Consider the following 24,232-nt stretch of genomic DNA (forward strand, 5'->3'; position numbering starts at 1 on the left):
GATCTGAAGAATGGGGTCTCTGGGAAGAAAGAAGAGAAAGTGCGGTAAACACTCATGATATATAGTAATTACAAGAGAAAAACACAGTAAAATAAAGACTATAGTACTATTAAGTGAATTAGAGAGCTTGTCTTAAGTGTTGGTCTAAGACTCAGGGAAACCAGGGCTGGAATCCCAGCTCAGCCATGTAAACCCATTGGGTGACCTCAGGCAAGTCACACTGTCTCATCCTCAGAAGAAAGCAATGGCAAACTCCCTCTGAAGACATCTTGCCAAGAAAACCCTGTGATAGGGTCTCCATGAGTCAGAAACAACTTGGAGGGCACACAACAAAATGCATATCCTTCTATCCCACTATATCCTATCCTAGAGAAGACTAATACATCTTAGGGTGCATCTGCCCTATAGAAATAATGCAGTATGACACCACTTGAAGTGCCGTAGTGCCATCCTATGGAATCCTGGGATTTGTAGTTTTGCAAGGTTTTTAGCCTTCTCTGCTAAAGTATGTTGGTGGCTCACAAAACTATAAATCCCAGAATTCTGTAGGATGGAGCCATGGCAGTTAAAGAGGTGTCAAACTGCATTATTTCTACAGTGCAGACACACTCATAGTAATATATCTAGCATTAACTCACAGGGTATGTGGGCACAATATTTTCCTTAAAAAGGGACAAAGTGTCAATATTATCCAATCATATTATGTTCAAGAGGCTTCCGAAAAATCACAGGAAAGTGTCTTATACTTTAGAAGCCAATATAATGCTTAGTCCACTATGTGAATGACAGAATAAAACCACCAAATAACAACGTAAAATAAAAATGCTAGAACAAATAAGATCATCCCCAATATAACAAATGAGTTTCTTGATATTTTGATATTTTGAGTTTGCTGAAAACTATTACAAGGAAACAACCTTTGGTTGTTATTATTGTAAATCTCTATAGATCTCTTTAAAAAAAATCTGAACTCAGAATACTGAATTTTCCAAAGTATAAAGAAAATTTAAAGTTCAGAGTTTGGCCTGGGTCCATCATTAACAGTGCAGTAGCTGGCCAAAATTAACTGAGCATTCATCCTTTCCCAGAAGCCAACAATGATCTCTTTTCTCACCATTAAAACTGGAATCTGTTAAAACAAAAAAAGTTGATCTTTTTTTTTTAATCTTTCACTAGTGACTCAGAGATAAGCAGCCAGGCGTCTACGTTTTTCAGCTCTCCGTTTGGGGCAATATCTTGGTTTCCTTTTCTTCCTGGGAGAGTTACCACTTTGGAGTGTGAAGCTGAAGAAAGAGGAATGTCATTATAAAACCTCAGTTTCAATATTATAATCCTGTTCCGTTTGATCTTCAAAGGTGGTAATGCTCAATTTGGAGCTCACTCATCTGTAGACGTCAGGATATTTTAAAAGCGCGCGTTGTCATTTATTTTCAGGGCTTCAAGTGACTTTACAATAAGGAAGGATCAAAACGCTGTCATCCAGAAGAATATTCTAGCAAAATGGTTGAACCTGTAGGCAATCAGTATGTTGTGGCACGGCCGGTGTATTCAGACCAATCGTTTGATGAAGAGCATCAGAAGGTCCATAGATATCATAAAAACTTTGTGGATCACCTCAGAGTATGCTTTAGGTAAGAGCTGTGATTTTTTTTAATGCTAATGTCAGATACAAATAGTTATGTGCCTTGGCACATCTTTCTCTACTTTTCACCCATGTTAATATGATTCTTTTGTTAATGTTTTAGAAAAGAGTTTCAGTAAATTATTCCCAGTGAGTTTTCCATATTCTAGAATGGCATGTTGATGTGGGATCGGGGAGCAAAGAAAAGTAAGAAATACAAAGGGATTGAGTCTTTGCCTGCTAAACAAACAAACAAACAGCTTCATTTATATACCACTTCATACTGTCTAAGCGGTTTACAACTGTAAGCATATTAAATCCTCCTGTTCACATCATGCTTGAGATCCACCCACATCCAGATGAAGGAGCCAGTCCATCTGTAGAGACACATCTGGCAGCAATGTCTGGAGGCAATTCATGGCTTTTGGTTTGGCCCACAGAAAATACTTGGGACCAACTTCTTTTGGAATTATCCTTCCCCTTACTTGTACCATGCAGCAAGCTCTCAAGTTTAAAACCATGTAACCCACTGTCCATGTACAATTAGGAAGGCTCAGTGGCTGCCTCTCTGCAGCAGAACTCCATTTCCCTGAAGGACTGTCAAAATTTCAGACCAACATATTTGAATATAAATTTGAAGGAAACGTCTTTCTATTACCCAGTAAATATTGTTCTTTCCCTGGATCCTACCAGAACCATGAATATTTAAACTGTTTCATGCTTAAACTGTTGTCTTTTCAGCTGCACTCCGCAGAAGGCAAAAAAAGTTGCTCTTAATTTGTTTCCTATCGTCTCCTGGCTCCCTGCATATCACTTTAAGGACTGGATCCTCAATGACATTGTTTCGGGAATTAGCACAGGGCTTGTTGCTGTCTTACAAGGTAACCATTTTTTTTAAGACTGGTAAATCATTTATCTCTATAAAAGTCTCCATACAGTCTTGCATATACCCATATATTCTCCACAGTGATGTACAATTTTTTCTCTCTTTCATTTTAGGTCTAGCATTTGCTTTGCTGGTGAATATACCTCCAGGCTACGGACTGTACGCTGCCTTTTTCCCAGTAGTTATATATTTTTTCTTTGGCACTTCTAGACATATTTCCGTTGGTACGTTGAGCAGTATACTAATATACACTTGGGCTATTTCCTCCAAGCATCTAAATGACCTCACACTGAGCTTTTACAATATAACATGCCATAACTTCCAACATTTCATAGATGAAAACCAAGACACGTGTGGTCAAGCAATATCAGTGTAGCTAAAATGGCAAAAGTTCTCAGTGAGGAAGAACACACAAGCTTAGGAGATTCTGCAGCAGTTTCTTTTTGCTTGAACCTATTGGGAAGGGCAAGATTCTGCCCCTTCTCTCTTTGCCCTGCTGCTGAATGAATTGAGTGCATACTACTTTTGTTCTTTGATATCGGTTTGTGGCAATGGAAGTAATCTGAGGACAGAAGGGAGGGGAGATTGGAAGGAGGACAAAGAAACTGAGGCGCAGTACAGACCGCCTGAAAACGGCAGTTTGCCAATGCCCATTTTAACTCCAAAGGGATGCTTCAGCCACTAGACCACGCAACTTCCCTCCGGAATTAAAAGAGCTCGTGACGTAATGGACATGCTGCAACGTGCGGATGCTATGCGTCCATTACATGAAAATGGTGTTGGCCATATGGATCAGGTACCGCCATCAGGCCTCTGCCATTACATACTAGGGTTCCGGACCATGTGGTTGCTGCGTGGTCCGGAACCCTAGTATCGCTGCCACCGCGCCTCTTTCAGACTGTCTATCTCAGGCCTGAGACATCTTAAAGGCAGCTTCAATTCTGCAGTGTGGATACACCCAAGCAATATTGGGGTTAGGGTAAATCAGTCAAAGATGCAATAAGGGGAAAATCGAACTTTAACTTCTTTGTTCACTGAAGCGTTCATGCTATATATAGAATCTTCTAAGCAGAACAATAATGTTTCTTCATTTGACACTCCTGTCACACAGGTCCTTTCCCTGTCTTGAGCTTGATGGTAGGAGGAGCAGTTTTAAGGGTAGTCCCAGATACACCTGATAACAACAGCACGCTAACAAACAGTTCATTGATTGATCAGAAAAGAGTCATGGTGGCAGCATCTGTGACTGTTCTTGCTGGCATTATTCAGGTGGGTATTTATTTCCAAAATAATATCTTGAATAAAGACTGGGGGGAAATGGATCCCTCCAGATTTTTTTTAGACAACAGCTCAGATCTCTGATCTGCCTATTCACCAGGCCATGAGATCATTCCACAAAACTACTCTACAATGCTCTTAAAGCAGAAAGTACGAATATTGCAAGAAAAGGCCTGCAGAGCAAATAGCTCTAAGGTGCCTTTAGCAATAAGTCTAATGTTGGTAAAATCTCTAATACAGTACGCAACACAGTGGTAAAGTTCTTCCCAACAAAATAACCAAGCTACTCATGTGGTTTTTCTGGAGCTTACTTGAGTTAGTTTGGATTTATAGTGTCTAGAGGCTGTCAGTGGAAAAAACGGAGGCAACAGTTGGGTAAAGAGCCAATGTACTGATGTAAGCTATGACCATAATAAAGATAAACTGAACTGAACCAGGAAATTTCAAGTTAAAATTTCAGCTCGGTAATGAACACATTGGGTACCCATATGTCTCAGTCCCACCACCACTTTATTGGACATATGGGACAAAAAAATGACCTGCTTTACAAAGCTGCTGAAAAACAGGTGTAGGGAACGTTTGGACTTCCAAAGACTGTATACAGTCTACAAGCACCAGCTACTATGACCAATGGTTTGACACTCTCCCTTGGAATTTTTCTTCTTCTCTCAATAGTAATGGTATTTGATTCCTGTTTTAAAGCCATCTGGTTGACAAAAAATGCTGAGTTTAATAGATAGCTTTGCGAGGCTTTTTGAGAGGGGAGGGGGAGATTACTGTGGATTTTGTGTTACACATGTATATCCATCCCAATACAACTTTTTTTATTTGTGTTCCAGCTGCTGTTGGGTGTCCTACGAATAGGTTTCATAGTTATTTATTTATCTCAGTCATTAATAAGTGGATTCACTACAGCCGCAGCTATCCATGTGGTAATGTCTCAGCTGAAATTCATATTTCAACTTCCAGTTCCTGGATATAATACACCACTGGGAATTATTTGGGTAAGTATTTCAAACTCATATGTGATTATACTTCAGAGAACCTCTCTGGTTATTGTGAGGTATTAAGCAAGTAACCACAAGAACAAGCCACAATTTTCTTAGCTTTGTCATTGTTGCTGTTGTGTGCCTTCAAGTTGTTTCTGATTCATGGCACTCCTAAGCCTTCCCAGTTCAAGATCCTTTAAAAACAAAATCTTTTAATAAATTGATTGCACCTTATATTCCCCCAAGAAGCTCCACACAGCATATTCTTCAGCCCAAATACACAAGCTTCAACCAAGGTTAGGCTGAATAAGTCTAACTAGTTGAAGGGTACCCAGTTAAGTTTCATGGTTGAGTCAGGATGTGAATCCAAGCTTCCTTGATTATTTTCCATTTGGACAACTGTAATGCATGCTCTGTGGGGCTTCCATTTGAAATATGTTTGGAAACTTTAGCAAGTTCAAAACATAATGGCCAGAGTGCTGACTGGGTCCAGTTATAAGGAGCATATAACTCCCTTGTTGAAACAGCTTCACTGGCTACCTTTCCATGCATAATTCAAAGTGCAGGTCATGACCTATTAAACCTTATATGGGGGATTTTTAAATTCGCATTGGTAGATTTTTAATTCTGTGAGTCACCTTGGGTCCCACTTTGAGAGAAAGGCAGCATAAAAATAAATTAATAAATAAGTAATGTCCTTGTTTGACACACTAACTACTTTACCATGCTTGCTCTGGTTCTTACTTGGCTAGAACTACTACTAGCTACAGACTTGAAAAGAGATTTCTAAATACTATGTATATTATTGTTTTCCTTTGTGACATGGTGTTTCTTTTTAAATTCTTTCACAGACACTTAGAGATGTATTTAGTCAGATAACGGACACAAACATTGCAGATCTCGTCACATCACTTATCATCTTGGTCGTCGTATTCGCATTCAAAGAACTAAATGAACGTTTTAAAGCCAAGCTCCCAGCACCTATTCCCATTGAACTCATTGTGGTAATGATTTCTGTTTCTTTTTTAAAAATGTTTACAAAGTAGATATGTTTTTAACACACACAAACTTTGTGTTATGTATTGTCACAGAGTATTTAATTTTTGTCCTGTTTAGGACAAGTAAGACTATTACACACAAAAAGTTATCCTTTGATAACTCATACTCAGTGTTAAGAGACTCTTTCAAATTCTCTTGTCAGAAAGTCCAGCTGACCTAAAAGGATATCACAATAGAATTTACAAAGAAGGGTTTTTTTAAATTAGGCTGTTATTAATAAGCATTCTCCCCAAATGAAGTCAAATGGTTCCTATTGGGCTGGATTACAATGGGAAGTTAGACTTTTTCATTTCAGTATTTCAGAGATAAAGTCATTTTTTGTACAATTTTACCATTTTGAATATTAATAGCTAACATTTGAAGATAGGTTTGATGAGGAAAAGGCAAACATTACAAAATATGGTCAGTAATCTGAAAGCAAACAGTATAAATACAAGGAGTACTAACAAGTACTACAAGTAATACTAACACGGGAGGGGAAGATAATGAAAATCTTCATTGAAATATTATGTATGCTTTTGTGCTTCTTTCCAGACAGTCATAGCTGCTGGGCTATCCTATGCCTTCGATTTCAAAAACAAATATAATGTAGCTGTTGTTGGAAACCTAGAGAAGGGGTAAGTTATACACTCTTATAATGTCAGGATGCATCTTTAGATAAATTATTTTGCATTATATGTGTAAGTTGTGGAGGGGAATGTTTTGTCATACCATGATTGAAATTTGGAAAGGGCTGCCAGAGCATAGTTGAAATACTTGTAATGACTATAATTTGGACAGTTGTAAGGAAGGGACTACTGTGGTGGCCATGCCCAGAACAAATAGTTGTTGTTGTTGTTGTATGCCTCCAAGTCATTTCTGACTTTTGGCAACCCTAAGGTGAACCTATCATGGGGTTTTCTTTCCATAATTTGTTCAGAAGAGGTTTGACATTGCCTTCCCCTGAGACTGAGAGCATGTATCTTGCTCAAAGATATCCAGTGGCTGAGCTGGGAACATAAGGCCCACTCAAGTCTTATATCTGAATGGAGAATTTGTTTCCACCATCCAGCATTACACAATGCAGTCAATTGCACAATTGCTGGCCTGTCGGCATTGGCCTAAATCCAGCATATCACTAGCAGAGGAAAAGAGTGCTAGCACAGTTCCACTGGATTTTCCATAGTGTAGCACATAGTAGCAGAAACATGTGCCAGTGGACTTCACTATGCTGCTGAGCAAGATAATCTGAACCAGATCTTTATGTAACCTTCATTGCCCATACCTGCAAAGAATTTTAGTTGATGTTTATGTGTGTGCATTTTAATGTGTTAGAAAGGAGAGGACATCAAAGACACTCACTGCCTTAGTTGCATAAGAAAAATAATTGTACCAGATTCCTCTGTTGTTCATAATCTAAAAGAAGACTTCCATGAGTGCAATGATTTTTCCACAAGCAGAACCATGCTCTTAGGTTGGCCATTGTATGAGGTATGATTATCCTAAAGGCATCAGATCCCATCCAATATTAAAAACTATTCCTTGCCTAAGAAAACCTTGTGAAATTCATGGGGTTGCCATAGGTCAACAGATGACTTGAAGGTCAGCCCTGGTTCGTACTTGGATGGGAGATCACCAATAAATCCAGGTGCTATAGGCTATATTTCAGAGGAAGGAACTGGTGAAACCACCTCTGAGTATTCCTTGCCTAAGAAAACCTTGTGAAATTCATGGGGTTGCCATAGGTCGACAAATTACTTGGAAGCACATACACACACATCCTATACGTATTGCTGGTCCTTTGGCATGCTGATAAAATTGCATACACACACACATAACCTACTTGTTTTTTAATCCCTTCTCTTACTGCAATTTCATTTTTAGGTTCCAGGCTCCTGTTTCACCGGATATGAGTATTCTCCAAAGCTGTGTGGGTGATGGTTTCTCCATTGCCATTGTTGGCTTTGCTGTAGCCTTTTCAGTGGCTAAAGTATATTCCATCAAGCACGATTACCCCATTGATGCCAATCAGGTAATCTGTCAAAGAAAAAGAAAGAGAGAGGGGGAGAGAGATGGATGGATATGTCAATGCCAGCCGAAAATGCTTTCTTTGGTTGGTAATAAAATAAAATTGTTTTGATTGTTTTTAAAGGAATTAATTGCCTTTGGAATAAGCAATATCTTTGGTGGTTCATTCAAAGGATTTGCTGCAAGCACTTCACTGTCAAGGTCTGGTGTACAGGAGAGCACAGGAGGTAAAACACAGGTATTGCATAAACAAGACTTCCTTAATAATTGAATTTAAGGAGTATATATTTTAGAATAATGAATTAAAATTGACTCTTTTTTCATACAGATTGCTGGATTCCTCTCAGCCATCATTGTCTTGATTGTCATCCTTGCCATTGGTCATCTCTTGGAACCACTGCAGAAGGTAACACACACACACACACACACACACACATGTATAACAGTAGTTTTTCTCCTCTTCAGATCAAGCCAAAGCTTTGCTGTGGCTGCTGGCAAAAGGAATGCAAAAGAGCACTCCTTACTGGTGGCCCATTCAGGACCACAGCAGTGGCCAGCCTCAGGACCATAGTGTCTGGTCACTGTGGTTCCGCGCCAAACAGAGAGCAACCAGGGTTCTAGCAGCCTTAAGCTACTCCAAGCTGCCAGTGTGTTTGATCCCATAGTTAGAAATGACCTAAATAATTGACTCCTAGAACTCATATTAAATTCAAGGGAGTTCCTCCAAGTGACAGAGTCTGCAGCATGAGTAACTGAGATGTTTCAGGATGATACAACTAGCTCCCCTTCCACCCCTGAGACAATGGTTCAAGGGCAGCAGAGGACTAGCCAAGTAATCCTGCCTGTGCCATAAACTAGGTTCTATTGGATATTTACAATAGTGACAATAGTGCCATAATCATGAATATGTAGCATATTGGAATATGGAGTAGTTATGGATCCATAATGCTAACCGCAGTGCAGGTTCTTATCTATTATCTTTTATTGATTCTCAAAATCCATTAACTGAAGCAGCTGGTTCTTCCATCTGCCTAATGGTAGGGCTGGTCTCCACTGGTGTTTACTTGAATCATATTTTGGTAGAGTATACAGTACTACCCTTCATACACAATAATTTCTGTGTATGAGTGCCTTGTTGTTGTTTGTTGTCAAACCTCCTATCCCTAAATAAAAAACAATTCTGAAATATGCTGGACCTGCTTTATATTTGCTTAACTCAACATGCTGACCCGGACTCATTGATATTGGCATGATGAATATGTTTCAGATCACAGTATATGCATTATACACAAGGATAATTAATACTTTAATGTCTCATAGCAGGAAGGTACCCCAAATATACACATTCATCTTTCTATTATTTAAGTCTCTCTCTCTCTCTCTCTCTCTCTCAATTTAAAAACCTGACTTTAAAGCTTTAAAGTGTATTATGATTTTTTTCCCCCACCACCAGTCAGTCCTTGCAGCTCTGGCTCTTGGCAATTTAAAAGGAATGCTGATGCAGTTCAAAGAGATAGGAGTTTTGTGGAAAAAAGACAAGTATGACTGTGTAAGTACATAATGATAAAAGGTCTAGAATGAAACCCTCTTGCAATTTCATTTGGAGCTGGTCTAACATGCATCCAAATGTATTGTAAAATACATTTGTCAATCAACATCCGTGCTTTATTTAATTCTACCTGACCCACATAAAAACCAGTCCTGGATCAGAGAATTGTATTTATAGTTTTTATCTACTTTGTAGTGGGATGGTGGTGATAATGGTTGTTTTCCATTTGCGTGTTCATAAAACATACCATGCAATATTGTGCTTATGGAACTGTATTTCAACAGTGCACTCATAGTTGTGCATTTCTACAATAAACATTTTGAAAGGGCTGTCTATAAGGAAGGCAAACAAGACACACATCTGCAAACAGTAAACCACACTCACAAAGTGAGAGCATTTTTTGATACAAAAGTTGGGAAAGTTACCTTTTTAGATGTCGTCACCCAAAATCTCCCAGCTAACACAGCCATTAATAAGCACATTAATGGATGGGAGGAGGAGTCTTAATATCTTTGGCATGAGGCAGATTCCCATGTTCCTGAGATCCTTATATTTCTCGTCAAAGATCAGTCTAGTCAAAGTTTCAAGCCCAAACCTTGAACGTTTCTCTAGTTAATAAATTTTACGATTAAATATATTTTCCATGAATCATTCCCAGAGACGACAAAGTTATACTGGCTGGGGAATTCTGAGCATTAAGGTCCAAACAGTAACTTTCCAAACTCTGATCACTCCTACAACTTCAACATGGCTTCTATCCTCAACTCACTCTTTTACCATTAGCAGTGATATTAGCAATGAGGGCCAGGAATTCCTTGCCCCTCCATTTGTTTTAATAAACAATGCAATGTATTCACGTTATCTGTTATTTGACATTTGCTTGTTTGTTTGTTTGTTTGTCAGTTCGTCTGGGTAGTGACGTTCCTAGCTGCTATTTTACTGGGGTTGGATCTTGGACTAGCAGCTGGACTAGGATTTGAACTCCTGACGGTTATATTCCGTGCGCAGTTGTGAGTAAATGTTTGTATTGTTTCTATCCAACTTGCCAGCTGAAATGCTTGCAGCAGCTAAAGTTTAGAAAGTTACTTTTAAAAAGTATTTGTTGTAGTAATAAACTAAGTAATAACCAATTAATCAGTACAGTAATAAAATTAATTAGTTAGCGTTATAGGCTGGTAGGTTGTTCAGCAGTTACGAGACCATAAACTGAACTCATAACTGCTGGGTATTCATGTTTACAGTCATGAATGGCCAAACATGATGCCCAAAACCTATCTTGTCAGCCTGGCAGTGCCCTGACCAAAGCATTTCCAAGATGCTGCAGATTGGGATGCTGGGAAATGATGTCTGCAGTGCTTTCCTGGTCGTGGGGCCTCTGCAGTTTTCGCAGGACCTCAAAGGACCTCTCTGGCTGTCTCTTTATTATGCGCCCCAGTGCCTCAATTTTCAGCACCTTGGAAACACTTTTGCAAAATATGGTGGCTAACGATTTCACAATGATCCACATCCTATTTCTCTGTAAATTTAATCCCCCCCCCATTTTTTTCTTGCTACAGTCCAAAATGCTCACTTCTGGCCAATGTTGGAAGAAAGGACATCTACAGAAACAGAAAAGATTACACAGATGTAAGAATATTATTTATACTAGCTAACATATGTGAGCTGACCGTGATAGGATGCATTAGATTAATAGATAATGTTTTGTGGCCTAGATATATGAGCCAGAGGGAGTGAAGATCTTCAGGTGTCCATCCCCAATCTTCTTTGCTAATATTGACTTCTTCAAGGATAAACTGACTGCAGCTGTAAGTATTTCACTAGTGATAATTCTGTTATAGAAATTATTGTTCACGTAGCATATTATTTTAAATGATATACTGCCAGACAATAAATGTCTCCTTTCCAGTTTTAATTGGCATTTTCTTGCTATGTTACTTGTTGTTGTTGTTTTTAAATGTGCTGTTTGTATATTTTTTATTAAATACCAGAAGTCAACTTACTGGCACAGGTGTTCATCAAACGATTTATGAAAGTTTTCTTTTTTCTTTTTACTATAAACCATGGTACATAATAATTTTTCAGGCGCATTTGGCCTTACAGCCTCTGGCCAGCATAGTAAAAATAGTTATCTGTTGTTGTTGTTGTTGTTGTTATGTTTATTTATATCCAATCTTTTTCCCAGTCTGGGACTTAAGGCAGCTTACAACAGTCAAAAGAGACATTGCTATAAATATAAATACCAGATTGTTGAGTACTTCCAAGTCATTTTTGACTTATGGCAAGCCTAAGGCAAATCTATCATGGGATTTGCTTGGCAAGTTTCTTCAGAGAGTGTTTGCCATTGCACTCTTCTGAGGTTGAGAGAGTGTGACTTGCCCAAGATCACTCAGTGGGTTTACATGGCCGAGTCAGGATTCAAACCCTAGTCTCCAGAGTCATAGTCCACTATACCACACTATCTCTCTATAAATCCCAGATACAAAAGTTTAAAATACTGTATCATTAAAGTATCCATCAAATTAAAACATGTTAAAAAGCATAACTATTAAAAACAATGAATAAAAAAAACCACACAATAGTACAGCAGAATTTTGCAAGGCCCAGTCCCCTTGAGCTTTCAGTCTTCGAAAGCCTGCCGAGTGTGTGTGTGGGGGGGGGAACCTCAGAGGATCTCAAGGCACAGGAATGGGAGAATACTGCCCTTTAGGTGACCTGGACCTGAGCCATATAGGGCTTGCAAGGTTATAACCAGGGCTTTGAATTGTTCCTGGAAAGCAACAAGGAAGTTGTGTGTTCTCTTTAGCCAGCCCTAGTTAACAATCTGGCTGAAGCTCTTTGGACAAGCTGAACTTTCCAAACACTCCTTAAAGGCTGCCCCTTGATGCAGCAGTCCAAATGGGATGTAACTAAGCTATGTTTCACTGTGGCCAGATCTGATGTCCCAAGGAACAGGCACAGCTAGGCCATGTGCTTTAAATGTGTAAATGCACTCCTGGCTACCACTAAGGAGTTTATCACATGGGAGGCTAAGTGCCTAAATCCCGTGCAAATATGGGATTTAAATCCAGGAAAAATCCTGCAAAAACGGGATAGTTTTCACACTCATGAGGGGCATTGACCAGTAACGTGAAAATAAACTGCACTGAAAGTGGACAAAATTGGCCATTTTTAAAATTCAATTTAAAATTCAAAATAATGGCACTTCCTAGTGCAAAATGCTGAACAATCATGTTAACCATGGCAACTGGCAAGTCAAAGACTTATTTGTTATCAATGAAAAACAAAAAAGCTTGATGCTGGCTATAGAGATATGCACAGTTGTAGTACTTGTTTGCTCTTTCCTTTCCTTAGCAAACCATGCCTTCCCATTATATCCAAGCTAGGAAACTATGGGCCAAAATAGATGGTCGGGATAGCACAGCATGAGGCCACTCTGGCCGTAAGTGTATCAGGTCCACAACAACTGCACAGCCTGCTCTGAAAGCAGGCCATCACTGACAGACCCAAGCTGCACTGCCAGGAGTCAGTTTAAATCAGTTATTTTTGCTCCAGTGCAAAGGACCAGAGCACTGCATTGGAGTGGCTTCGGGCTGCATTGGGGGCATACATCATCTCTAAATGCTATGACCCCAAAGTGCCCAAAAGCTGCTTCTTTTTGCTTGTGTGGTTCAGGCCTAAGATTATCAAATTCAGAACAAACTAACCTCAAGCCATGGTTTCAGGTCTTAACAGATTTCAACCTGTATAATCAATGTTTCCCAATTCAAACATAAGCGGGACCCATGGTTAAATAACTTAGGAAGTCTTTAAATATAGTGTGCTGGGGGGGGGGATGCCAAAGAACAGGGCATTTAGGAAAAGGGCTCATGTATATCAAAGGAAGGGAGGGAGGCAGGGTTGGTGGGTGCAATGTGCTAAGCCTCAACTAGGTCTACTCTGCTGTGAATGTATAGGAACATTTTGGCTCACTTAGAACAACTTTACAATCAAATCTATACTTAAACTCTTTTTTAAAAATCAAGGTTCCTATTACCTACTTGAAAATATATTTAGAATTTACCAGCAAGATGATGAAAAACAATCTGGTTTTTGTTATCTCTCTTTCCTTTTTAAATCAGGTTGGCTTTAAACCACTGAGGGTGCTGCGCAAGCGCAACAAAGCTTTGAGAAAAATCAGAAGGATGCTGAAGAAAGGAGAGCTTCAAGTGACACCTGTAAGTATGCACTTCCCTTTGAAACAAAGTGTGAAGAATAAGGGCCAAATAATAGTTTTTTGTGGGTTTTTCGGACTATGTGGCCATGTTCCAGAAAAGTTTCTTCTTCTGGAACATGGCCACATAGCCTGAAAAACCCACAAAAAACTATGGATGCCGGCCATGAAAGCTTTCGACTTTACAGTTTTATGGCCACCTTCATAAAGATAAGAGTTATAAGTCAAGTGTGGGGAAAAGCACAGTCTTTCAGTAAAGAGTTCAAACTCCCTGTTAGGTTTCAGTCCAAAAAGGGCTAAGACCTAGCAGTGATAAGGGGAAAAAGGTCTTAAGGCTGTCTCTACAATTGGAACAGAACTGAAAGGCTCTGAAATTTATCAAATGCATTCCATCAGTAGATGATGGTTTCTGACTGTATTCCCGCTCTGTGACGTCCAAGAAAATGTGCTAAGCGAAGCTGTTCCTGCTATACAGACACACATAGCGCAAAAGGAAAGAGTATCTAGATAAAAAGAAGTAGAGGGCATCCTGCCCAAGAGAACTTATTGGGCAACCAGATAGCAGCCCTGCATATACAAAGCAACAAGAACTTGGCCAAGTAATGAGGGCTTAGCGACACCGGAATGGAATCTGTTGTCTAGTCATATCTTCCTCCATAATCTTGAAATAAAAATTTTGCATTTTGTTGCCAAGGAAGAAAACTAACTTTGTGAGGCAATTCTGGGAAATAAAGGTAGGGTGGATGGTAAAGAGTAAAGTTTTAAATACCTCCTGTGTGACCTCCAGTGACCTGTTTTCAGTGGAAGTGTACCTTGAAAGGAAAGTCAACCCTCACATGGTGGATGGTTTTAAACCTGACAATGTAAACACTCCCGTACATGAATCCCTGTGAAATCCTGCGCATATTGGATTCCCCACATCAAGCAACAGCCATACTGAGTAATTTTGAAGAGGACACCACACAACTGCTTTCTCTTCAAATCCATCCTGAGAAGAATATGAAAAAGTGGCTTGTGCATTTGTGTATTAAGTTAATTAGAAACAATGAAAAGAGGGGGAAATTGATGTGTCACCCCAGAGGCACTGATAACTATAGGCCATATCTATTTGGAATAAGCAAGTACAGTACTGTATTTGCATGTATGTAGAAGAAATACATCAGGCATCCATCAAGTTACCTCATGTTGCATGTGTTCAGCAGCACTATTTTATCATAAGATAAGACCATGGCAAGGGCTAATTTTCACCTGTCACCCAAGCTATATTTTCAGAGTTGCAGCCAAAAATTGCTGGAAATCAGTCCTGCAGCTGACTGAAAGTCTGCCTCCAGTTTTAGCTTCCAACTTTTTCATCTTTGTTAATTGGTTGGCTGGTTTGCTTGACCAAAAACCATGGTTGGGGAAGGGAGGGCTGTTAAGATTAGACACGCATGAAAATAGAATAGATAGAATAGAATAGAATTGGGGAATCTGAAGATGTTGAGATTCAGGAAGAGATTTGGAGGGCTGCAGAGAAGGGCTTGGAGCCAAATATGGCCCATGGGCTGCATTTTCTTCACACTTTTCACTTGAAATATGACTGTGTCTCTTCAGTCTCTTTTCCCATACAAGACACTGGTAACAGCTTACCTTGAATAGCATCACCGAGGATCACATAAATGTCTTGTGTCATCTTCTCATTAATCTTCCTAACTTTTTATGTTTTCATACAGAAAGGTTTTCTTTGCACTGTTAATGCTGTAAATGATTCAGATGAAGAACTGGACAACAACCACATCGAAGAACTGGATCAGCCCACAAATACCAAAGACTTGCCAATTCAGATAGACTGGAACTCCGACCTTCCTCCCAACATCACAGTTCCAGTCGTTGATATACACAGCCTCATTCTTGATTTTTCTGCAGTCTCGTTTCTTGATGTTTCTGCAATGAGAGTCCTTGGAGAGGTAATTGTCTTCCATGCCATATCCAGCCAGTGGATGTAGAAGTGGGGAAAAATATGCTGTTACATTTATATCTTTTCACCTTTCCAAGCAGCTGAAGGCACCCTAATTTTCTTCTCCTCAACCTGCCTTGGGTCCTTTTCACACTACACAGTCATAGCACTATGATTTCCACTTTAATTGCCACAGCAACATCCATTGGGTTTGCAATTTAGAGAGGGAATTTAGAATTCTCAGCCAGAGAGTTTTAGTGCCTCACGAAACCAAAAACCTCAGGGTTCATAGGATATTGCCGTGGCTGTTACAAATAGAATCATAGTGTAATAATTGGATAGTGTGAAAGAAAATAAATATATTGTCACTGAAGGGTGGCTGCAGAGGGATATATGCTATCACAAACGTTTAAACGGCAGTATCTACAAATGTGGTTAAGGAGAAGATTGATGCTCAACATTGTAATTTGTATTAGATACTAAGGGTCTACAACTGTTAGCCGTTGTTGAGAGTCACTGTTCTAAAGTCCACTTCTGGTGGAAATCTGCATAAATTCTGCTTCCAGTTGGATGTCTATGATCAATGTACTATATTTATTTTGCTATGTGCATCCTCAGCATGAAGCTGCAGCTGGAAGAACAGCTTCTGGCCAAATATGCCATTACTTATGCCACACAACGTATTGCACATAAAAGGTCTATGATTACCTATATGGATGCACTTTAGTGTACACAATGGAAGCAGCCCTTTATTTGTTACTCTCTGCTTAGAAGGTGAAATGTTTCTTAATATTTTCTGTATAATATTGTCAATCAATTGCTAAAGGTCACCCATTTCTCCTTTAACAGACTTTGAAAGAATTTCTCCGGATTGATGTGGATGTGTATATTGTAGGAGCACATGGTAAGCTGATCAGTTTCCATTTATCATTTAAGCAACGCTACATGGTCAAAGTTTACTTATTAGCCCATCTTTAATGTCCTAAAGAAATGAAACACAAGAACTACAGTCACGTGTTCAAACCTGAAAGAAAACATGAGCTCATCCAGATTGGCCAAAAGCCTCAGGCTTTAGTGGAAGTTGTAGCCGTACTTACTGGTATTTTTAAATATATCCATACAATACACTGGCTGGCCTGGACTATTTCTCGTGAACTGGGATTAGCCACCTTTTTTTAACCCCGGGCAGGGGGCATCCTGGGAATTTCTGGTGCAGGTAGGGGCAAATTTCCTCATCTGTATCCAATGTCTCAGTTCCTCCTGTACTTCTGAGCAATTCCATAGCTGAAGCGTTGAATGACAGTATGATCTTTACCAAGAGATTGTCTTCTCTTCCTTCATTAGATTTCTGGTTCCCAGTTTAATTTTTTTTTTCTTTTCTTCCTTCCTTTTTTTGGATTGTGCTTTATAACTATTACTATAACAAAAGTGTTGTAAATTAAATATCTGAGACAGGGAATGTGAGTATTGGAGGAGGAAAATAGATGCTGAGTTCATGGAGGGGGTGAAATGAAAGGAAGGAAACCTTACCCATACCACAGTTAACCACAGCTCAATAAGAAGAAAAGAATGGAGAAAACCTCAGTATATTTAGGGCATAACTGGATGTAGGAAGAAACACTACAAAGTCAAATCCAGAAACAGAATAGCCCAGCATTTATGTGAGCTGTTGGCCCATCTGAAGGGGGCTTCTGTTATCCCACCCCACTCCCCGAATTTTTTTTTTAATTTGATCTGTTTTTCATTTTTTTCCCTTTCCCCTGCAGACGGCCTTCTGGATAAACTAGAAAGATGTGGATTTTTTGATGATGAAATTAAGCCATCCATGTTTTTCCTTACTATCCATGATGCAGTTTTATATATACTGATGAAAATGGATATTGCAGAAATCTCACCAAAGTACAAATCCAGTCTGGTAAGAACTCGCTGCAGTTTCTGGTCTTCACACTGGTAGCATCTTAACTGTAGCTAGTGAATTTTGTTAACCTTGCTATAGAAACTCCTGATGTATATTTATATATGGGCCTTGGTAGGTACCTGTCTGATATTGGAAGATAAGCAGCAGCAGCTCTAGTTAGTATTTGGATGGGAGACCATCAACAAACACCAGGTGCTGTAGGCTATATTTTCGAGGAAGAAACTGACAAAACCATCCCTGAGTATTCCTTAAGTGTTCCTGAATATTGCCTAATAAATCCCTATTAAATTAATGGGGTTGCCATAAATCGACAGGCAACTTGAAGGCACAGTGAGAGTGTGTGAGAGAGAGTATTACCATTTTCATTAAAATTTTCATGATTATCAATCTATATAAAGAAAGCACATTGGTGGTGGGATTATTAACACAGTGCAGTTCCTGCTCTGAGCTAAATTTCAAACTAATAAAAGAGCAACTAATATCAGGTCACAAATCAACTATTATGTAACGTTGTACCAACAAAACCCCACAAAAAAAACCTACTATTCCTCTCTAACTCTCCAATATGTTTTCCACCACAGGAAAAGGAAAGCAAAGATCATTTTATAATCAATACAAATGGAGGACTACGCAACCGGGAACTCATGGTATGAGAAACTATTCTGCCCAGCTTTTGAAAGAATCATTCGTGTTAAGAGCATTTGGGACACTGCTGCCCTGAAGTAGACCTCCCACCCCCAGTACAAATGGACAGTGCCTTATCTAAACTTTAAATAAAACATTGTTTATGTATGCCTTTTGGGGAGCTACCTAACAGTGTGGGCCACACCTTTGCTATTTCTCAATGCCAGAAATAATTTTTTAAGGACATCCAGGCACTTTTGCATTAATCAAATGGGCTGCAACAGCATTTACAAAACCATGCCCTCATACCCTTTATTTTGCAACTACAACTACAACAAAACTCCTTGGGGTTAAGGGGGTAACTAGTGTCCAAGAGCCCAAGGGTAGCACAGGATTCCTCCAAGGGCCATGTGCATTCCATGGGTGCACACTCCCCCTCCCCATATAAAATAAATGAGAAGGTAGAACAGAGGCATCTATAGTCATGGACAGAATAATTATGGTGCATAAAAGTGGCCATTTTCCATTGCACCTTCACATCCATGGCTTACAGCAGGACTAAGTAAAACAGCCATGCTCACCGCCACCATTACATTTGTACTGGTTCATTCCTCAGTTTAAAAGAGATTATTCATTATCTAATTTATATATTTGTCTGTTTATTTGTTTCATTTGTATGCCACCTTTCTCCCAGAAGGGACCCAAGGTGCCTCACAGATATTTTTTTAAAAACAAAAAATATTGCAATAAAAATTGAAACCGTTAAAATCATCTAAAGACAGTATAAAGCCACATAAAAATATATAAAAGCTAAAAGGTACAACCAAAACACACACCCCCCACAGAAAAGCCACCTTGACATGATTATATGTTAAAAGCCTGCCTGAATAAAAATGCTTTTGCTTGCCGTCGAAAGGTAAGCAGGGAGGGGACCAGCTCTAGTCTTTCATGGAAACAGGATGGGAGCAGCCATGGAGAAGGTTCTCTCTCATGTCTCACCAAGTGAGCCTGCAATAGTGGGATCAAAACAAAGCTTTCCTCTACAGATCTTAGTGTTCTGGCAGCTTCATATGGGGAGATAGGGTTCTTCAAATAAATCTGCACCTAAGACATAGTTTACCTGGTAGGGGAAAAGCTGGATAAACTGTCTGGTCTGATGCAGTAAGTCACCGTGGGAAAGTGCTCAGGTTAACTTATCTAAAATGCCTTATAGTCTCTTTGGATCAAAATGTAACATGCTTTTCTTCTTTCCATCTCACAGGGATCACCAGAAACAAAATTCTAATTGTGACAGATATTAAAAATGAGAAAATAAAACACTGGAGTATGAAACAGTTGAGAGAGAACTGACATGTTGTCACTACAGAGAACTATTTCCGTCTTAGAAAGCACTTTGTAATCTTCTGTGTATCTGCGTGTGTATATATATGTATAACATTAAAATTATGTGAAAGTTCTGATTTTATACAATCCTTATCAATAACCAGTATCAAAAATTTAAATATGAATGTAATTTATATTCATGTATATTTGTAAATAAGTCAGTTTTTAGGTACATTGTACAGTCATGTATGTACTTTGTATTATATTACAAAATAGTTTACATTTTATACAAAGCCTTATATTTTATCTTGTATATACTACTTTCATAAAGTTTTAAAAGGCCTTCAAAACTCTTAATGCTCTATCTTATTATTTTCAAATGAATTTACTTTTGCATAATACCATAAAAATAGCCAGTACTCCAGGGACTATACTATTCTTATTTTAAGCAGTTAAAAATAAACTGTCCCTTCAAAAAATGTTGTAATTAATTATTGATTAAACTAAAGGTTTCTGAAGCTGTTAGCAGACTGATAACCATTCACAACTGACACATTTGTTCCATCTTACAGTAAATGTTTTTAAACTCTTCATTATATAGGAGTAGGGTTGCCAAAAGTCCCAAATAGCAAGGATGTCCCTTATTTGTGGGCTAGAAAGCATATCCTTTTATGTAGATCAAACAGGGTGCCAAAATGCCAGAATATCTCACAGAGATTCTAAATTAAAAAACCATCTTCTAACAATGATCTCTCATTGAGATGTCCCATTAAAATTCTCAAGTCTCAGACTCTGGTCAGGTATTGTTATAAAGCAACTCACGGTGATATTCCTGTCTTCTTACTCATAGAAGAAAAGAGGCAAGGAAAGCTCAGATCACACACAGGAATATGGAAGGATAAATTCTATCTAACTTTGCAGGGTACATATTATCTTCTTGTGCAGATACGTAGGTTTCGGAATGTGTGCTGAAAACCTTGCAGAGAAGGCAATCAAAGAACAAGCCGTGATTTAATGGTTCCAATAGGCCAAATTGATAATTCATTATTTAGGGAAATTTGAGATCATTCAAAGCTGGCCCCTTGACAGAGACAGGTTGCTGTTTTGCTCAGTGGTGAAACCACCTCCATCTTTGATGTCAAAGTTTTAGCTGACCAGTCAAAAATTGATGTAGAGATTGTTTCCACCTCCTTGACAATTCACAACTTACATCAAAAAGATATAAAAATTGAATTAACCTCAGAATGTATAGTTTCAAAATAAAAGACAAGATATCTGACTGTTGCAGAGAGTCCGATTACAGATGTTCTAGCAGTGGTTCTCATCTTTCCCTTTTCCAAATATTGTTGGACTTCCAACTTCCAGAAGCCCTAGCCAGCTTTGCCTACAGGACAAAGTTGAAAATAACTAGAAGGAGGTGTTAGTCTCTTCCAAAGATAGGGCTCATTGTAAGATATAGGCTACATCTACACTATAGAATTAATGTAGTTAACACTGCTTTAACAGTTATGACTCAATGACAGTTCTGGGATTTTTAGTTTTGTGAAATATTCAGCCTTCTTTGTCAAGGACTTTTGGTGCCACAACAAACTACAAATCTCAGGAATCCATAGAATGGAGTCATTGCAATTAAAGCATTCCATAGGATGGAGCCATGACAGTTAAAGCAGTCTCAAACTGCATTAATTCTGGAATGTAGCAGTAGTCTTATTCTGGTCAAGCGTAAAGCTTTTGTGTGACATTAATCTGGCTAAAACTAATACATGTAGAAGGTCACAAAATGATACAAGTAAAGGAAAGAGAATACAGCGGTGTTAGAGGTACAATGTGAAATATACCCATAAGTGTATATGATCATTTTCCTCGCTATATCATTTTAAGAAACACAAAAAAGAAACAACAAGATATTTGCAGCTAATTCCCGGGAAAAGTGTGGGGGAGAATACTTGCAAGAGAAGAATTGTATTAAGGGACCCAAACTGGACATCTATACCACAAAAATCTGAACAGACCTTAGGGCATTACACGATTACATCACAGTTATAATAATCAGACCTTCAAATTTATTTTGTTTTAGATCTACTGCTTCTTCTCTGTGCCTGTTCCAAACTTAGTCATTTCAGGGAGCCATTTGTCTCAGTTCCTCTCCTGATTCATGAATGCTCCCTGCATGCTCTCTGTGATCTTTCATTTTAATAGTTCCCTGCATGAGGACACAGAATGTGGCTTTGACCTTCAAAGGCATACCTGTTGCAATGCAAAAATAAAGTGGGGGAAGAGTCCGTAATGAGATGGGCATGGGCCAGAGGTCCATTCTCCTTTATCACAGTGTCATCATGTTTGGCTCTTCATTCCTGTCTTTAAAAATAAGCTACAAAACAAACATGTGGGTTTCTACTGACCTAGAGGGCTGACATGCCTTTCTTTAAAGTGAGGCATTTTTACTGGTAAAACTTCTTTTCAGATTATTTCCAACTGGAAAGCCCTTTCTCCTCCTCCTAAAGTATTTATTTGGCATGATCTAAGGCTTTCATGGCTGGTTTTCTGTGAGTTTTTTGGACTGTGTGGCCATGTTCTGGGAGAATTTATTCCTGACGTTTCGCCTGCAACTATGGCTGGCATTTTCAGAAGTGTCTGAAGATGCCAGCCACAGTTGCAAGTGAAATGTCAAGAATAAATTCTTCCAGAATGTGGCCACACAGTTCAAAAAACCCACAGAAAACTAATTTACTTGTTGCTAGAAAAAAGATCACCAACCATACGTTTTCCTCAGTGATAATAAAGAAACAACTGGATGGCCATTTTTCTTCATCATAATAATCGGTCAAAGCAACAATTGCCAAGCAGGCTCTGCTGATCTTCCCCTTTAGGACACAAACCCCTTTAGGATGAAAATGTTATTTTTTAAGAACAGTCCTCCAAGGGGACTGCTACACACAGTGGGCCCTTGGTATCTGCTGGGCTTTGGTTCCAGTACCCTTCATACCAAATCCATGGATGCTCAAGTCCAATTAAATACAATGGCATAGCAACATGGTGCCTGTTGTATAAAATGGCAAAAATCAGTTTGCTTGTTGGAATACATATGCATACACAAACACATATACACATAAAACGTTCAAGCCCTGGATGCTTGACTCCAGGGATGAAGAATGGTACAACTACCGCCACAGAAAGGCATACATATGGCCCGTTTTACCAAATGAAAAAAAGTGTTGCTTCAAGTTGTCCATGGATTTGAACAAGTTATTTGCTTGGAAATTCCAAGTTATTGATTCACAGGCTGCCTCTGCGCTGCAGAAATACCGTATTTTCCAGCATATAAGACGGCTGGGCGTATAAGACGACCCCCAACTTTTCCAGTTAAAATATAGAGTTTGGGATATACTCACTGTATAAGACTACCCCTCTTCCAACGCACGCCAAATAAAAATTAAAAAAAAAACATCAGATTTGATTTCAATATGGTAATTTTAATTCAAATGACATGCAGGCACTTAGCAGGAAACCTTGTTGTATACAAAGCCTGCTTGGATTGGTCAGCTCTCCCTGCCTGCCCATTCCTCCCTGTCTCCAAGACTATCAGAGTGGTAGCTGCTTTCATACAATCGTCGCATACAGTGGGGATGTGGCCGCGGCCATTTTTGAGCTCTCCTCAACATATGCGGCAACCGCAGATTCTCCAGTCTTGGCTCAGAAGTTTCAGCACCTGCCCTATGACACCCGGCATATAAGACGACCCCCGACTTTTGAAAAGATTTTCCTGGATTAAAAAGTAGTCTTATATGCCAGAAAATACAGTAATGCAATTTGACACCATTTAACTCCCATGGCTCCATCCTACTGAATTCTGGGATTTGTAGTTTGTTGTGGCATCAGAGCTCTCTGACAGAGGCTAAATATCTCACAAAAATACAATAGCAGTGAGCCATGGCAGTTAATGTCAAACTACCTTATTTCTGCAATGCAGATGCAGCCAGATTCATCCATGATTATAATTGTAATACAATGAACACCTTTTCTTTTTGTAACCCAGTTAATCAGCAAACATTCATTTCAGGATATCATTGGCTATTTGCATTGTTTAGGTGTCTGCAGTGACTAAAACCTTGGTTCCAAGGAGAAAAAAACCCATCAAGGGTCTAAAGAACTGTACTTGCTGAATGATATTTTGAGGCCACAATTATTCTAAACAATGTGTCTTGACCTTGACAGAGTGTGTGCACAGGTTGCTAAATATGGTGAAAGGTTTTCCAAAAGCAATATAAACAGTTAAAACAAGAACTCTTCCCTAAAAGCCCCACCAAGTTATTGCCATGGCTATCTGAAAGTTTCTTTGATCACTTAGAATTTGATGTTTTAAATAATCACATTGAGTCCAGATAATAGATATCAAGATTGAGAAAAGGCTTTGGGGACAGAAATATGAAGACACCCCAAAAGCAGAGTCAGAAAATAGTTTTCTAAAAGGCAAATTCCAGATCTCAGCCAGTTAGGTGAGAATGTAATCCGCAAACCACTGAGGTTAGACCAGTGGTACTCAAAGTTTTTACTCTTGGGACCCCCCTATACAAATACGGGCAGATGCTCCCCCCCAACCCAAGAATAAAAATATTTAGTTTGTTTAGTGTATTTTCATTTGTACATTCGTGTATATTTGTATTTTAACATTTTATAATGAAAGAATGTCTTTCAAATTAGAAGAGCTGTAAGTAAATGCAATATTTAACTGAACCCGCGTGTAAATTTTACACATAAAAGTTTAGGAAGAAGAGGGATCAGGGTTTCCAAGTCTCATGCTCCTCTTGAATAACTCTCGCACCCCCTAGGAG

General features: G+C 38.9%; 1 protein-coding gene across 1 annotated transcript; it reads left to right on the forward strand.

The window, feature by feature from the left end:
* Positions 1–1,500: 1,500 nt before the first annotated feature.
* Positions 1,501–18,106, forward strand: LOC149312380 (chloride anion exchanger-like). Its single transcript, XM_089527201.1, has 19 exons — positions 1,501–1,631; positions 2,363–2,502; positions 2,621–2,731; positions 3,619–3,776; positions 4,625–4,789; positions 5,626–5,778; positions 6,368–6,450; positions 7,697–7,844; positions 7,965–8,078; positions 8,169–8,246; positions 9,294–9,389; positions 10,293–10,399; positions 10,946–11,015; positions 11,102–11,194; positions 13,508–13,603; positions 15,312–15,545; positions 16,385–16,439; positions 17,302–17,450; positions 18,035–18,106. The coding sequence occupies exons 1-19, from the start codon at positions 1,501–1,503 to the stop codon at positions 18,104–18,106; spliced, it is 2,253 nt and encodes a 750-aa protein (XP_089383327.1).
* The last annotated feature ends 6,126 nt before the right edge of the window (positions 18,107–24,232 follow it).

The sequence above is a fragment of the Sceloporus occidentalis genome, unplaced genomic scaffold, assembly GCF_023333645.1.
Source record: "Sceloporus occidentalis isolate IW3139 unplaced genomic scaffold, rSceOcc1.0.p SCAF_5, whole genome shotgun sequence".
NCBI lineage: Eukaryota > Metazoa > Chordata > Lepidosauria > Squamata > Phrynosomatidae > Sceloporus > Sceloporus occidentalis.